At 37.6% G+C, this 17,116-nt stretch overlaps 1 protein-coding gene across 14 annotated transcripts in view; it reads left to right on the forward strand.

Moving 5' to 3' along the window:
• The window catches only part of NAV3 (neuron navigator 3), a 492,511-nt gene that overhangs the window by 351,277 nt on the left and 124,118 nt on the right, over window positions 1-17,116 (forward strand). For 13 of the 14 annotated variants that reach the window (XM_015857110.2, XM_032443702.1, XM_015857027.2 and 10 more), the window contains 2 exons: window positions 8,867-8,935; window positions 11,576-11,715. In XM_015857110.2, the coding sequence (XP_015712596.1) occupies window positions 8,867-8,935; window positions 11,576-11,715 (209 nt within the window). The remainder of the gene's footprint in view (window positions 1-8,866; window positions 8,936-11,575; window positions 11,716-17,116) is intronic. The other variant, XM_015857094.2, reaches the window with a different exon arrangement.

Consider the following 17,116-nt stretch of genomic DNA (forward strand, 5'->3'; position numbering starts at 1 on the left):
TCTACAGGCAGTCGCATATATAACTAGTGTAATGAACTCGGTTTCATGTTGCCTACTTCTTAGATGTACTAGGGAAAAAATGAAGCGTATTGAACGCGCAGCTTGTGCTGTGTGAAACACAGTAATGCAAATGTAGTGGTTATGATTATGAATTTAAATAGATCCATGCCAGAATACTGGTGATTCCGTATGCCAATCTCTGTTCCACAACTGGCAATTTAGAAAAAGGCCTTTGTTCCAGTGTTCTTGAGGTTTGAAATATAGCCTTAATAGTCCGCGCCAAGTGCATCGCACCAACATAGGGTAAAAAATGGAAGTCGTGTTCCTTGGTTAATGAAAGGCAAAGGGATGAAGCACATCTCTTCTCTGTCTTTAGCTCTTGCCATTACTGATCACTTTGCTTTAATGAAGATAACCAGGTATGTTGCTCCTGCTTTTTTCACTATACAATCACTATTTAATGACCAAAAGGAAGACAAATTATAAAAGATTGATTTCTTTATTTTTTCTTAGTAGAGATCTGAATGAACAATCTATTAGCCACATCTGATGTATTTTTATTTATCTGGGAGATAATGCAGAATGAACTGCATTACTTAAAGTGATTGCAAAGGGGTGTGTGACAGCTGTCTGTCAAATGGACCTTTGGGATTTCATTTTGCATTAATTTTTGCCCCATTTCATTCTGCTCATTAAAGATACATTCATTACAGTCTTTACAGTTGCCAATGAAAGGAAATTCTAATGCCTTAACCGACAAGGGAATTAAGTTCATCCTTCTTGACCTGAACAGAGCCCAAGTAACTAAACTATGTGCTATCCCTGCATACCAGTTTTATCAATTAACTGTGTACCTAAGCAAATAGATTCTATGTAACAACGTTGGATTGCATAAATCAGAGATTTGTTCTTGTATATAGTTTACCAGTTAATCTTCTTGCACATTCCATGTTTTTACATCACACAAGTATCAAATTAATTTACGCATATATATAACTCAACTCTCACATACATGCTAGAGATTATTACAGTTTTGGGAATTCTCTAGGCTATATCCATGACATGTTGATAGAGAAACATGTAAAAACTACACCACCGTTGTTTCCTAAATATTAGTATTTCTGTCACAGTTGCATATGCAAGTTGTGATTTTCTTCTAAAATGTCTGTTTCAAAACAACAGGAAAAGTGTGAGCATTATTTGCAGTTGTATAATACATATTCCTGCTGCATTTGAACAACTTAGAAATTACGGTGCTCAAAAGGATTACTTTTTGATAATGGCAAAAGATGTTCCTTTCTTATAACCCTTATTGGAAATGGCAGACAGTGCAATAGCAACAATATATTTTTCATTGACTTCTTCCCTGTAGCATACTCTCTCTAAGATAAGCAATGTTAAAGCTTAACATAAGGAAAGAAGATTTATTTTGAAGAGGAGTTTCAATTTCCAAAAGAAATAGTCTCTTTTATAGCTATAATATACCACATACTAGAGAGGAAATAAAAAAATGTAAATTATAAAACATTTCAGATCCTTGAAATGCCTTTTCAGATTTCTGTAAACGTTTCATCTCTTATTTAATCTTTTTGCTTTTGACCTCTCTGAAACTGCTGATATGTTTCACCTTCCTACATAATTCTTTGGACTGGTTCCTGAAAGTCTTGTCCTTTGTTAGTTATTTATTATGTATCTGCATATAATGATATATAGCTGACTTCTCCTGTTAGATCACCTCTGCTACCTGCTCAAGGATGATACTTCTCTTCCTGTCTGCACTTAAGATGAAACTGCCATCCTTTCTTCTTATCCTTGCAGTTTTCAAAAGAATGTTTTAATTCACTTTAGTGATGATTTTCATTTTGTGCACTTGAGATGCTTTCCCTGTCATGTTTTTCTCCCTTGCCTCTCATCACTTGTTACTTTTTATATTTCAATATACATCGGCCATAATTTTCCTGTAGGACTTAATGGGAATTCTTCCATTTATCTTTTTAACATCAGGATCCACCTTTTTATGTATTTGCTTTTGAAGGAATGTTAGAATATAGTTATTTTCCTTTCAGATATTCTTTGCTACTCTGGCCTCCTTATATGTACAGATTCATTCGTTCTTCTGATTATCTGAAAATAAATTCTGCTGAAGTTTTGCTCATGAATCCTTTTCCTTTTCCAGATATGGCATCTATTTAATTCAGATGGCAGGCAAACATTTGTGTATATGGCAAATATAATTAACATAAATATAGCATGCAGTGGAAGCCATAATGATTTATTATGGTCTTCATTCTTTCCCATGTTCTGTGATTTATTTTTATCTATTCTGAAGCAAAATATTTTCTTATTTTTATTTATTCCTCAATAGATTCCTTGCTGGCAGTGTACAACTTGATCTTTCACTTGTGTTCTCTCCTCTTAGTCACAGCTTTATGTTTGTACTTCTTTTTGCTACAGTCAGTCCTTTTATCCATTTCTATCTGATAATATTCTCACATACTGTGCTGCAGATGTGATATGGTATTCTACGTATTGTTGTTCGTGGGATATCAGTTAATAAAAGAACAGTACTCTTTGCAGCAGCTGTGGATCTGATGAGTTTCTCTCTTCACTGACACAAGAAAAACCCAACCAAACAAGACCAAAAAAACCCATACAGGCAGAAGTGCAGGTAGTGTTATTTAATGGATTAATGCAAGTTTATAGCAAGCCCAGCCATTCCATTGGATGTGTTGATGAATGTGATTTTTTAAAAATATATATATTTTTTTCTTTTTAAATCTGTGAAAATGTTCCAAAGACAAATCTTTTAGATTTCAAAGAGTGACAACTTCAGACTCTGTGGCACCCTCTTTTTTATTCCCTTTTGGAGAAAACTTTGTTGTAGCCTTAGCCTTAATAATGACTTACATTGCTGTGTAGATCATCTGGTGTATTCTTGTTAAAGATAAAAAATGGCATAGAGATAGGGATAATTCTACCTATTATGACCCTAATGATGCAGTCTCAGTTCTGGTAGCACAGTGTTGCTTGATTGGTTCAGAAAACTCAGTGGTTTTAGAAAGATTGCATTGCTTGAAATGAATTACTTGTCAGATTAAACACGTTAACTAAGTTGCATGTTTTGTACTAAGTTGTCATCCTCTTTGGTTCTTTTTACAGTGTGATTTCACATTCTTTCACTGAATAACTGTACTACAAATACTACGACCAGGGCGAGAAAGATATAGTCGCTGTGGTAGATGACTGGTTCTGACTACAAATCACTGAGCACTGTGAGAACATAACTGTAGATGGACAATTGAGTTACCCGAGTTTTTGCATTATGTGAACTATGAATATGAAAACATTGAGAACAGAGTTGTACTTCTCTCTCCAAGCCTGAATCAAATGCAGATATATTTCTTGTATAACATTCTAGAAGTTAAAAAAGCAGAAGGGAAAGATATCTAGATAATACAAAACAGATCATAGAATCATAGAATAGCTTAAATTTGAAGGGACCATAAAGATCATCAAGTTCCAACCTCCTGTCATGGGCAGGGTTGCCAACACTGTATCAAGTTGACAGGTTTCTTTTGATATTGCGCATTAAACTAAGTTAACACATCTGTACTTAAGCCAACTGTTTCTTTCTTGTCTACTGTATATTTACAGTTGGGTGTGCTTATTAACATATGTGTTAGTGTGTTCATTGTGTTGGAAGGGACATTCAGCACCATATAGTTTCAGCCCTCCACCCGACTGTGCGATCTCACTGGATCCAGCTGCCTTGGATGTCCCATTCAATATGGCCTTGAACATCTCCAAGGATGGGGCACCCACAATTTCTCTGGGCAGCCTGTGCCAGTGTGTCACCACCCTCTGAGTAAAGCACTTCCTAACATCTAATTTTCCCCTCTTTAAATTTGAAGCCATTTCCCCCTTGTCATAACACCGTCAAACTGTGTAAGATGTTGGTCTGCCACCTTTTTATAAGCTCACTTCAAATACTGGAAGACCACAGTAAGGTCTCCCTGGAGTCTTCTCCAGGCAAAACAAGCCCAACTCCCTCAACCTTCCTGCATAGCAGGGGTTACCCAACCTTCTGATCATCTTCACCTGCTCCAGCAGCTCCAAATGCAACACCTTGAGCTTGGCCTTGTTGAACCTCATTAGGTTCTTAAGAGCTTACTTTTCAAGCCTGTCCAAATCCCTCTGGATGGCTTCCCTTCCTTCTGTTGTGTCAGCTGAACCACTTGGCTTGGTGTAATCAGCAGACTTGCTGGACGGTGCACTTGATCCAACTGACTGTGTCACTGATAAAGATGTTGCAGAGTACAAATGGACTCTTGCAGGACACCACTCCAACACCCACAGACATTTCCTCCTGTGAATGAAAAAAATTAATGTTTCTGTATCTTATTTATCTCTATGATATATAAAATACACATGCTTATGTAAGATTTAAACGCATATATATAACATATATAGCAGATAGCATGCACTTCGTTTGGAATAAGATGGTCTATTTCATTATATTAGCCCATGCTGTCGAACGCAGATGGTGGTGGTATACCAGTAGAGGTTGGTGAGTTCTATGTTGGAAAAAATATAGAACTTCCTCTATCAAAAGTGTTCTCATGCTGTTTGCTGTAGTCTCCATAGAAATAAACAGGAGGCATTACTTTCAGAGCAACCTTCTAATATATATGAACATATTATTTCACCAGGGCTGGGCTAAAATAGCACAAGAAATGTCAGAAGTACACTGTTCTTGGAAGCTTTGGAGTGCAGGCACCCTAGTGATATGTAAATATACTTTATAATATCAACAGCATATAAAATTCAAGTATGCCAGTAAGGTAGAACTTTGATTACATGCTACAGACCCTTTTGCCTTTCTTTCTGGCTTTAACAGATCACATAGCTGTCATTTTAGAGCCATCATACAGCTCAGCGTTACAGGAAAATGGCTACACAGCTGTGACACAGTGGTGTAATGCGATTCTTTTGATCTTTCAAAAGACTTAATGGGAATTAGGTGATCTGCAGGCTGACACTGCTTGGGTTACCTTTATTAGAAGACATTTAAAATATTTTATTTGAATCAGATTGGTTTGTACTCTCTATCTAGGCTTTTACAAGTTGCATCCTTCAACTTTAAGTGTTATACACTCTAGCAAGGAGCTTCTTTCCTGCTATACAATGCTATTTGTACAGCAGAAACATCTTCTGGCAGTTTAGTCCAGTATCTAGCAGTTACTTGTCTTCCTGCTTCATCTTCTTTCTATATGCCCATTTTAGTTGAGTATTTCTCTTCACTTTCAGCAGGATGACATTTAAGAAGCTTTAGTATTGTAGCTGAGGTGGACTTCTTAGATTGCCTGCATCTTTCAGGACCATTTTTTAAAGCCTTTTATTCTACCTGTGGCTGCATGCTCTCACTCAGCTCCCTGTCTGGCTGTTATCACTTGCAATGCATTCACCCCAAAGTGACTGACAGTGCTGCACAGCCACTGGTTGTGGTATAGCTCTGGGGTTTTCCATTATCACTTCAGGGGCATCACAGTCTCTAACATCTGCATTGCTTCCCTCTCAGTACTTCCCCAGTTAACTCTGCAATGAATTCTCTTTCTGGGCTGCCTCAGCATGTTTACATCACCAAGGGCCAGCTCTATCTTTCATCTCTGTTGTGGTGATTAGGTGCTTCGCTGGAGAGAAAACATGGACAACATTAGGGCTTGTTTTCACCTGGAAGCCAGTTTGAAGATTTCTAAGATTTTTTAAGCAGGATTTATTTAAACAGAAGAATCTACTTGCTCATTCTCTATGCACTAGATAGCAACGCTAAACATGAAGCCAGAGGCCAGCTGGCTTGTTCCTGGCCTTGGCTCATACCCAGGCTGTGCCAGTCCCTGGATGGCAATGCTGAGCCCCAGCTCTGAGCTGCCCCTCTGGGCTTTCCTGAATGCTCTGCAGATGGGGCTGGTCTCCTCCACAGTCCCTGTGTCCCCTTAAAGCCAATGTATCAAGGCCGGGCTTTGCAGGCAGCTGCTATGGCTGCTCCAAGGAGCTGAAGCTGTGACTGTATAGCAGGGAAGGCTATTGATAGGAGTTCTATGGCAATGCAAAGGGTTTGGGGAGTAGACAGCTGAAAACTAGGAGCATGACACTTTCTAACCTTTTGGTAAATATAACATTCCTCATCCTAAAACTGTAGTGTTAAATTTCTGCTCTTTGGATCATTAATGTGCATCTGTCCCACTTTAATGCAGGAATATATTTATTATGCCTCTCAGTGTTTATAAGCATTTATATATATATATATCTTATATCTTTATATATCTTATATCCTATATATAAGATATATATATATATATCTTTCAGTAAAACAGGTTTAATTTCCTGACTGCCAGATGTTACCCACTGATAAGCATCAGGTGGGATGAAAGGCAGCAGGTATATATTTTATATACTCAGAATATCTCAAAAGTGGCTGGACTTCAGAAATGTTGCAGTTCACATTTCTAACAGAGAGAACAGCAGTTGCAAAACAGGCATTTGTGCAGAGTTTCAGTGGGTTCAGCACATCAAGTGCTAACTGAGAAGGAAGAACCAAAATAATCAGGAGCTTGATACACTTATTTGATGAGCTGTGAAAATTCTCCTTTTCATTTGACGCGTTGCTTTGAAAAAGAAATTTAGCAAGTCACAATGCTGATATACACACTGACAAATCCATCCATTCCTGTCAGTACTGTCTGGAAAAATTGAATATGGTCTACAAAAAGATTCTTGTATTTGCTAGTGGATGGAGTCCCAGGAAACAGGCTTAAGAGGGAAGAAATTTTTCCAGCAATCATTTCCAAATAGATGCTTAATTTAGTAATTAAAAAGAAAACAAAGTAAAATGTGCCATCACTCTGTGGACTGGCATATCAGTAACTCAGTAACATCATTGAGTTCAAGTGATCTGGGTAGATTCCAGCTCCACTGGATTAACACTTCGAGTTAGAACAGCTACCAAGCACCATGACAAGGCAGAACCTTCAGCTCTTCAGCCAGTGGTTAAGGTTCATCCTATTCACTCTGCTTTTCCAGCTCACTGTCCATGTTGACTGTACTGTGTATCATTGTATCTTCTACAACATAAACGCTTTAAGGTTTAATTTGACATTCCATTTTTTCCCCACAAACTTTTGAGTTTAGTCAATGCAGATAAGTGGCTAAACATTGCTGGGTTCCTTCATTTTAATCTTTAGTATGGAGGAGACAAAACACGAGTGGAGGAACTTACCAAAAGATGGGCTAGTAATTCAAGCACAATTTTAACAACTTCAGTAAAGCATCATGTATCATATTTATATCATATGTCTAGGCATTAAGAAAAAATGGCTGCAAATGAAATACAAAGTGATATACTGATGACTATACATAGAAAAAATATACACTGTAATTATGATGATGATATTATAATTTTTTACAATTCCCATGGAAGTTATAGTCATATGAAAGAGCACTTTGTTAGCATTAATGTGAAGATATATGTCAGAGAATTGAATGCTTTTATATGTAGGACGATTTGATTTTACCCTCTTAACACTGAAGAGTTAACACTTAAGAGTTATTCCCTTTTATTTTTCATTACGTGCACGTACATTTTGTAACTGGCAGGCACAGAGGCAGTGTTGAACCCCTTACTGTGTATAAGTTCATAAATTAACAGTAAAATAATCACAAAGCACATTTGAGTGTTGCTTTGTCCCTTTACATGTGCCTTTGCTGTGCTCTTCTTCAGAGCAGCCGTGCCTGTGTGGGAATATTTTTCTCCCCTCTCTTCTACACTGAGCCTGTTCACTTCACTGGGCCAGCAGAAATTTCTTAATGTTTTTCTGGTAGAATCAGTGTCACTAGGCATTTCCTGTAAGTGCTGCCAGTCTGTCAAGGTGGAACTAAGCACTGTGGTTTCTACCACTACTTGGAAGAGTTAGAAGAAGATGCAGAACTGTAAGACCGTGATTGTCAGAGCTTCTGCTTATTTAGTTTTCTATCACTTTCTGAAGAATGCAAGGAATTTGATTCTGTGATGGCATTTGACTCTACCCTTAGGTTACACTGGTCCCACACGTAGATGGGGAGGTGCACCTGCCTGTTGTATCTGAAATTACTTGGCAGGAGGCCTCACTTTGGCCATACCTTTGAGACATCCCCTGTGCAAGTGGCTAAAACAGCAGTGGCATCAATATGCTGTTTAGTAAAGATATGTTGCAGAGTGTTAAAAGGAATGTATAGTTTTTAGTCCTGTAGCACAGCATATGTAGATATACTACTTGGATGTCTTAATAGACTAAGGTGCATTTTCCTATGAAATGTAACGATGAGTTTGAATACGTGTTGGCTTTCCTAATGGAGCCTCTGATTCAATACCTGGGTAATGCATCATATACATGCACTGAGCTGCCATAACAATAAAGAAAATTATGATAGAATTCTTTCTATATAGCTGTACTGTTAGGAGAATTGCCTTTCTTTAGTAGGAATTCTTCTGAGTCTTCTACTTTTTTGTGGGGGCAAAAGCATAGGCATAAAGTGTTGGAGTGCTCTAAAAAAAACTAGCGTTCATGCACTGTGCCCAAATTGTTGATTCCTAAAATGGTTTCTAGAAAATAAGACAAGTTATAGCAATATCCATTATTTCATAATCTGTGCATTGCATCTTTCATAAAAATCTGCATGTTGCATTACTTCATATTTTTGCCAGTTGATTTGTATTTTCTCTCCATGTTCAATTTACATTCATTAACTCATAGCTTGCTGGTAAGTGTGTTCTTTCTATACATGTTCAAAGAAATCCTTTAATTCAATTTCTCTGTTTCTTCTCATACAGTCTCACAGCCAGATATGCAACTCAGTCTAATCACAGTGGAATTGCAACCAGTCAAAAAAAGGCTTCTAGGTCAGTTAAATATCTCTAATTTATTGCTTGTAAGCGATACTCAAGTGAGTCAACGTCCATTGGTATTTTATCCTTTGGACATAAGTGGACGTTAATCAATGTGTATTGATGTTATGCGTGCAAACTTTGCATCAGTGAGCTTTGCAACAGGAAAGCCTTGTATGGACTGGAAAGAGCTGATTTGTACTCTGTTTATTAGTAATATTTCTGGTTTATATGTATCTTGCATCTTTGTATCCTGCATGTAAAGTACCAGGTGGAGGGTTAGTTGCTGATTTTAGTGCTCTCCATTCTCTGGCTCAAATTCTTACTTTAGTCATAAGCAAAAAAAGTCTGGGAGCCATCCGAGTTCCCAATAGTTGTTCCACATGTATCAGAAACTTACCTGAGAGGTTCATAGAGCCAAGTTCATGCAGAAGCAAAACAGAGCAGTAAAAAGCACTTTCAAGAGTTCTGCTCCTTCAAGCATAGGCCCCACACAGTCCCTGATAGCAAGATGGTTTGCTTTGGCTGTGAATTTGACACAGCTGCCCTGATTCTGATCTCACCTATACTTATAGTACTATGAGCACCATGAGCACTAAAATCTACAAGCTGGGTTGCAGAAGAAAGAAGCTGAGATCTAAAGCTTACTCTTTTTTTTTGTGGCGCGCAATTAATGTGTTCATTAATCATAGTTTTGCTGGACAGTTCATTGGTGAGAACAATGAACTATAAGTTGCATAATCTACAATAAAGATTTCATTTTGCAGCATAGTGCACTAACACGATTTGAGTTGCTGGCGATAGCTTGAAGTGAGCTATACCATGGTCCAGTTGCTTTGCACCTGCGTTTATAGGTCTTCTGTTTTCCTTACTGCTGATGCTCCTGTCTTGTCCGCATTCAACATGTTGGGGTTAACAGTTTAATGTCTAATACTTTAAATCTGTGGCAGTGTTTCCGAAGCCTGTTCAGAGGTATGTGACTCGTCCCTTACTTGTTATTCTCCTCTTTGCATTTCCTTAGCTGCTTAACATGATTCTGCAAGAGCAATTTAAAACCTGAATTCAATTAAAAGAGACAGCAAATGAGGTAAACTGGAAAGTGTGTAGAGCAAATGACCTCATGTATAATGTGCTTACTGTGGCAAGTTCTCGAATTCTGGCATGCAGAATATATGCATAAGTATTTCATATTTAAACAGAACAGATGAATTTCCAGTTTTGCACATGCCTTTTCGTTGCTTTTTTTCATTACCTTTGACAAATGATCACAGGGCTCTCACTGCCTGTCAAATTAGGGTAATGAGAAGGAGCAAATGGATTTTTAAGTTTGTTTTAGTGCATTCTTCAGGGAGCAGAAGATCACTAGAATTCATGGGTCACAGTAAAGGTTAGCACGTGTACAGCTGTAGAGCAGAGACAGTCTGCTGCGGGCTTGGCACAGACAAGCAGGGCAGGCTGACGGCCAGGAGGAGCCATAAAAATAACGGATGGATTAGCTCTCTGAGGCTTAAATTGATAAAAGAAGACATCATGAAGCTGTTTACACGTGTCTGCTCATGGACACGAAGTTTGAATCTCTCTGTTATACTACTATAGTCAACATAAAAAGTTTAGAAGAAATCTATCATTTTGTAATTCATTGTAATGTGATGTTTTTCTCCCTTCTCGTGCTGTTGTTTCATCATATAGTGTAATACAATTCAGTACCTCTGACATAATTTGCACTGACATCGTTGAAATCATTGTATCATTGAACTAAATGAAAAACACAAGAGAGATAGTCCTCTCCTATGGAAAAAGTATCGTTCCAGTTTAAGCATTTCATTTTGTCTGTCAGAAAACCAAAGTGGAAAGAAGTGGAGTGACCTGCAAAGATGCTGCAGAAAGTTTTATGCAACGATGTGTTAAAAAATCTTTCATCAATGAGCAGATTCAGACAGGAAATAGTGCAGGTTTTCACTTGCTGAGGATATGAGTCTGCATTTTTTTCCTTTGCATAGCCACCCTGTAAGGTTCAGATGGTGGCAGCAAACACTAACAAATGAACGGTATAATTGTATGCTTGTATCTAAAAGGCATACTTTCTTCTGTGGTGTGTAGGCAAAACATTCATTTTCAATACTCTTACTTGGAATTATAATCTCACAAGCCTAAAGAGGTAGAATTTCTAAAGACAACAGCCTTCTGGAAAACAACTAAATAAGAAAACTAATATACCAGCTTTTTGTTAAATGAAGCTGTGGAGTACTGAGTACAGTTAGAGAAAAGAAATATGTCTCAGATATATATCTTTGTGTTTTAATCAATTTCTGCAAAAGTTACTCTTCAAAAGTAACTTATTTAAATACCAGTTGATGCTGCAGTTTAATGGTCTGTTAAGGTGAATCTGTTTTAGCAATGTTAATGGCAAATGCAAAGCATCTTCCTACATGTCTTGTGAATCTAGAAAGCATCTTTTTTCTCTTCTGTGTGCATAAAGATAAGCTTTTATTTTCATTTGTTGAATCTACTCAATTTCAATCCTCTTGTTTATTGTTGCTTACATGAAATCATTGATTTTGGTCATTGGTTTTGAGTTGTGGTCTAATATTTGCATACCACCTCTTCTATGTGTTGCATTGCATACAACGAACCAGTTTCTGATTATACTTCTAGGCTTCCAGGACCCTCAAGAGTGCCAGCTGCAGGCAGCAGTACCAAAGTTCAGGGAGCTTCCAATTTAAATCGGAGAAGCCAGAGCTTTAACAGCATTGACAAAAACAAGCCTCCACAATATGCAAATGGAAATGAAAAAGGTAAGTGATTAAAGTTTGTCAACTTACTCTACAGAAATAATACACAATGGGAAAAATAAGAAGCAGCTGTTCACAAGGGTTAAAGAAATAAATATAAGACTTGTCAACAAAGTGCTATGGAGACGGCTCTCTGAATTAGGACTTGTGATTGAGTTATTTGATACTTGAGCTGATACTTGGTAGTTGAGTTGTGATACTTCTGAAGGAAAAATAAATCCTCATTGCTTGCCTATAGTCTTGGTCCATGCTCAAGTCCACTCATACCCATAGGAAGGCTGCCATGTTTTTCATGAGAACTTTGCATCTGAGTGTTTAAAGGAGATAAATGTTATATTTACATGAGAATATCACGTCCGTTGTTTCAGGACCCTACCTATTAGACTGAACAGAGAATTGGAAATCAGGTCAAATGTAATGAAGTTTTGCAGGGATTTGAATTCAATGGTCATGTTTTATTGCCTTCATTAAGTATGATTGACTGTTTTGCAAACAGACTTCTCTTGGTCCTTCCATTTCATCAGTCCTCTGATGCTGTTTTCCTGGAAAATGTGCCTCTTCAGGCTTTATCTCAGAAATAATAATGTAAAAAATTCAGCCTTCTGAGTTGCATAACTAATCCAGTCCTCTATTTCTTTCTCCCTCTGTGTAATGAACAACATTTTATTCATATCTCTGGGTTAGAATACAGTTGAAAATGATACAATATACATAGTACCCATTTGCATCCTTGGGGTCTGTGGGAGGAACAAGTATGCAGTGAATGTTCTTCATCCAAGCAACGGGCAGCTATCCAGACTACTTTTTTTCATAAAATTCTGATGCACACAGTTTGCCCCTGGCTGTATCTGAAGATATAAAACCATCCTTTCAATAGTTACTTTTTTCTTTTTACTATCAGAGTTGAATGTTTTAGATAGTTCTGTGGTGCAATTTATTTTATGAAGGACTTATTTATGGCAAGACACACAGACTAAAACTAAAAGGAGATCAGGGAATAAACTGAGCAGACACTGTATAGTTCACAAATACAATAGTGAAGTTATGAAGTAGGAGAGGTGGCCGCTCGAGTGAAGGTATGTACAGCAGTTCAGGTTTTAGAATTACTTTGTAATGTTGACATAAGTTTTCTATTGAAATATGTGCAAGAGTGAAATGATTCAAAGCATGGCATGCTTGTCGCTATGATTGCTCTTGGTTCATTAGTTGGAAACTGTCTTTGAACTGCTAAGGTTTACATCGCATTGCACATTTACATGGCTTTTTGCATGATGGATTTCTTTGCTTACTCATTTCTTTATAGCGGGGGATGAGAACCTTGATGAGGTTTTTAGTGAAGTCATCACTAGCAAGAAGATAATGGTCACTTTGTATACAACCATCCAATTCTTTTTACAGGATATAGAAATTATAATGTTGCATAACTAAATTAAGTGTTGCATTTTAGATGTTTCTACATGCTTTCTTTTCTCTCTTTGAAAAAACAGTTAAATGGATGGAGGAACATTCATTTTTCTTGCAAACATAAGCTGAATACAAGTTTTATAATATGTGTATAAAGAAAATGCTGGAGAAAATGACTGCTGCAAATGCAAAGATAGCTGTCTGATGTTTTTTCTTTTATAACCCCCTAAAATAACACACGGGAGTCTGTATTTCCATTCACTAAGCTATTTCTTTGCCTAACTAGAGAAGTAGTTGTAGCATGCTCTTTTAAAAATAAAACAATGATAATGGCTATTTTAAAAAAAGTATTACAATGAAACTTAAAAGCTTTCTTCATTTTTTTGAGTACCTGAGAATGTTCTGTGTTTTTGACAATATTTTTTCTGTGACAAACCTGAACCCTCACAGTAGCATTACTAATAATGACAAATGTCTCTTTAAAAAAACATGTGGCACTATACCTTGCATTCCAGCACACACAGCAAGCCTAGTATTTTAACGTTTGCTTCTAATCAAGATGCTTGCAGGAAGACAACTTTAACAGCTTATAATGGATATACAGTCCACATACACTAATTTCTGAGGGCAAATAACTGGTGATTCTTCTTTTGCGCTGCATAAGCCGAAACTGAAAAGGGGGTGACTTGCATTATGCAAGTAGATAATAGAAATGGGGACATACAAACCTCTTCAAGGTCAGACCACTTCTGATATTGTTTTTTTGTGCTTCTGTACAACTTCCTGTATGTGCTATAAAGTGATCTTAGAAAAGATATACAGCATAAGGGTTTTTTGATCCGATTATAAACAATACTTGAAATTTGTTCTCATATTACACAGTTTTCAGCTCAGTCACAGTAAGGAAAGGCATATACAGGCATAGACAAAGGAGAGTTAAAGTGGTCCAAAATAAGATGTGATAGGTGTCTTCCATGTAATGTGTCATAGTAGGTTATTTAATGTTATCTCTTCTGAATGTTGCTTAGTATGTAGTTTATACCATATGAAAGCCAAGTCCCCTTAAGTGAAAGCAGCTTTGCTGCTCATTCAGAACTGTCCAAATTTCACCCATGGACATAATGCGTTGCCATGATATAGGTAACATTATGTTACAGTGATTAAATTAGGAAAAAAAACAACAACAAAAAAGATGCACCTAAATGATAAAGATGTGATATGCAGAAACTTTGGGGTGGAATTCCGAGTCTTTTTCTTGCTCTGGACTTTTTGGATGGGTTCCAAAAAAGTTATTCAGGTGGCACCACATCTGTGTCCTTCGTATTTAGTAAAATACAGAGGAAAAGAAAACTGTGAAAATGTGAAATTTTGAGAATAACAACAAAATAATTCAACACAAATTTGATATTAAAAAAAAAAAACAAAACAAACCACGACCACAAATATTTACATTTCAGGGCTTAGAAACACTGTCTCTGAATCCTAATAAGGACCTTTATGTCACCAAGATAATTGCCTATCTTTGTCACATATATTGTCCTAAGCTGATTTCAGTGCTTTTTGGTTATTTTGTTCATAAAGACTCTGGGAAATGCTGCTCTAGATCCCCATTTTCTGATGGCTGCAGTTGATTATTCTGTGGCCAGTGCACCCTCTGCCAATTTGTTAACCCGTGCTCTGGCGCATGTATTTTGCCAGTGGTCCCTGATGTTGTTATCCTTCTGTTCTGATAAGGGATGGCTGCTTTCTCTGGTTGGAATGTGATAGCTGAACTGGCTGAACTCACCAGACAGAGCTCCTCTTCTGTCAGGCATCCTTACTGCTATCCCCTTACAGCTCTTCCATTTTCTGTTAACCTTTCTGGTGTGAGTGACTAACATTGAGAGCTCTGATCTGGGCACCTGGCATAGCAGTATTAATAAGACTGCTGGAAACTCTATGCCTGCTCCAGTATATCTGGAAAATCACTGTCTGGCTATACTGCAGCTGGGAGCTGTTTTCTCAGAGCTCTTGTCTTATCCACCAGTACAAAATACAGAAAAGGTCAATGATGAGAAAGCAGAGGAGGATGATTGTATATTGGGTTCTGGAGCCCATTTTGTTTTCTGCAGTGCACACGTAAGGGGATGAAGTTCTGCTTTCCCAAAGGAGATTGGGCTGAGCCCTGCAGCACAGAGCTCTTGTTCAGAATGCAGAATTGTTTTCACCAGAAGATGATTATGCCTTTCAATAATAAAGGAATGGGACCCTATACAGAAGCCCATCTTCTTGTAAAATTTTGTTTATAGAAATATGAAATCTTTTTCATAGTTTGTATTATCAAAAACACCACAAGGTGGGGACAGATTTCATATAATGAGCAGCCAGAGCTAAAGCTGACTGCCCAGAAAGCAATGGAGGATGTGCTTCAAGTATACATTTGGACTAGGAGGGGATAAATCTTTCTGTTCCACATCTTTAATAAAACATGCAAATTCTTCCTATTTCTTAATAGTGTGCAGTGGAAACTTTGGATTTAACATTAAAGGCACGTTCTCTGTTTGTACCTTTTGATTTTGTTTATGGTTTGTGACACAGGGATCAAATAAAAATCAGTGGTTCTGGAATCTGTGTGTCTTATGTATGTGGCAGAACAAGCTGGTGGTGAAACACAGAATGCTTCTTTTTTTACAATTTTTTCCCATTACTTCAATATTATATAGCAGAAAATATTGCAAGGCTTGTACTCTTCTTTCTAATCAGGATGCTTTATTTCTTGGTAAAACTAACAGCCTGAAGCCATACAAGTGTAACAGAATTAATTCAAGAAAACGCAATGGCATCCTGCTGTGCACAGATTGTTACATCTATTCTTCATTAATTTTGCACGTACTTTAGGTGAATTTTCAACTACAGTACTGCTGGGATAGCTGAAGACCCCAATCCTCCTGTGTAATGAAGGCATGTTTACTGGAAGGCAGCGCATATGTGCAAGAAGGTCCTCATACACACCCAGTCCTAGGCTATCAGCCATAGGGTTGATCCCTGATATAAATTAAGGAAGCCTGAGGGCTGTATTAATATGTAACAGCTGTTGTTCACCCCGGGCTCTGTTCCAAGATCTGAGGCTCACCAGAAATTAGCAGGGGCCCAGCCACAGTTCCTGCCTTAGTCGAGCAGTGGGGAACAGTTCTGAAGCAGCACAGTGAAGTAGCTCTGTATGTGTGGTGCTGCCTAGAGCCAGAAAAATAAGCCATCATAAGGCCACTCATGTCAGTTAATGTTTTGCTGCCAACCAACTGGACCCAGCATTCAAAATATTCTCAAAACCTTCTTTGCAATTCATTTAACGGTGTGGAGTTTGCATATTGAGCTGAGGGCACATAGAATACTCAAGGCAGATGGCACTTAAGACATCTGTAAAAGGTGGAAGTGATTTGATTTCTGGAGTGCAATTGGTAATAGTGTTAATCAAGTAGGGGCTGTTACATTTCTATGGTGTTAATTTTGTTTGGATTTTTATTTACTTATTTTTAAACCAAAATTATTTTACATTCTATTTAGATCAGTAGGTTTTGTTATGTGTTCATTCGATTTGTTAAAGAAAAAAAACTGTTCTCCCAAGATGCTCAAAATCCCCTTTTTACTATATTATTGACCTTAAGACTTCTAGGTGGGTAGTCTAATCTATACAATGGCCTAAGGGCTGAGAATGAAAAAATGGAAATTGCACACAACTTCAGATTCTGCGCTGAAGGCAGATATGTCCTTTCTGTCCTCATCTGCTGTATTATTTAGACAGGGGAGCCACAGGGTATAACTGTGTCCTCTTGTGTAAGTGAAACATCAAGCATAGTTTTTCTACTATATGAAACTTCTATATGCTCTTCTATTACATGTTTTGTAGTCTCAGCTTAAGGTGAGCAGGGCAAGGGAAGTCAACCTGCCCCTGTACGCGGCAGTGGTGAGGCCTCACCTCGAGTACTGTGTTCAGTTTTGTGCACCTCAGTACAGAAAGAAC

The sequence above is a fragment of the Coturnix japonica genome, chromosome 1 (assembly GCF_001577835.2).
Source record: "Coturnix japonica isolate 7356 chromosome 1, Coturnix japonica 2.1, whole genome shotgun sequence".
Taxonomy (NCBI): Eukaryota; Metazoa; Chordata; class Aves; order Galliformes; family Phasianidae; genus Coturnix; species Coturnix japonica.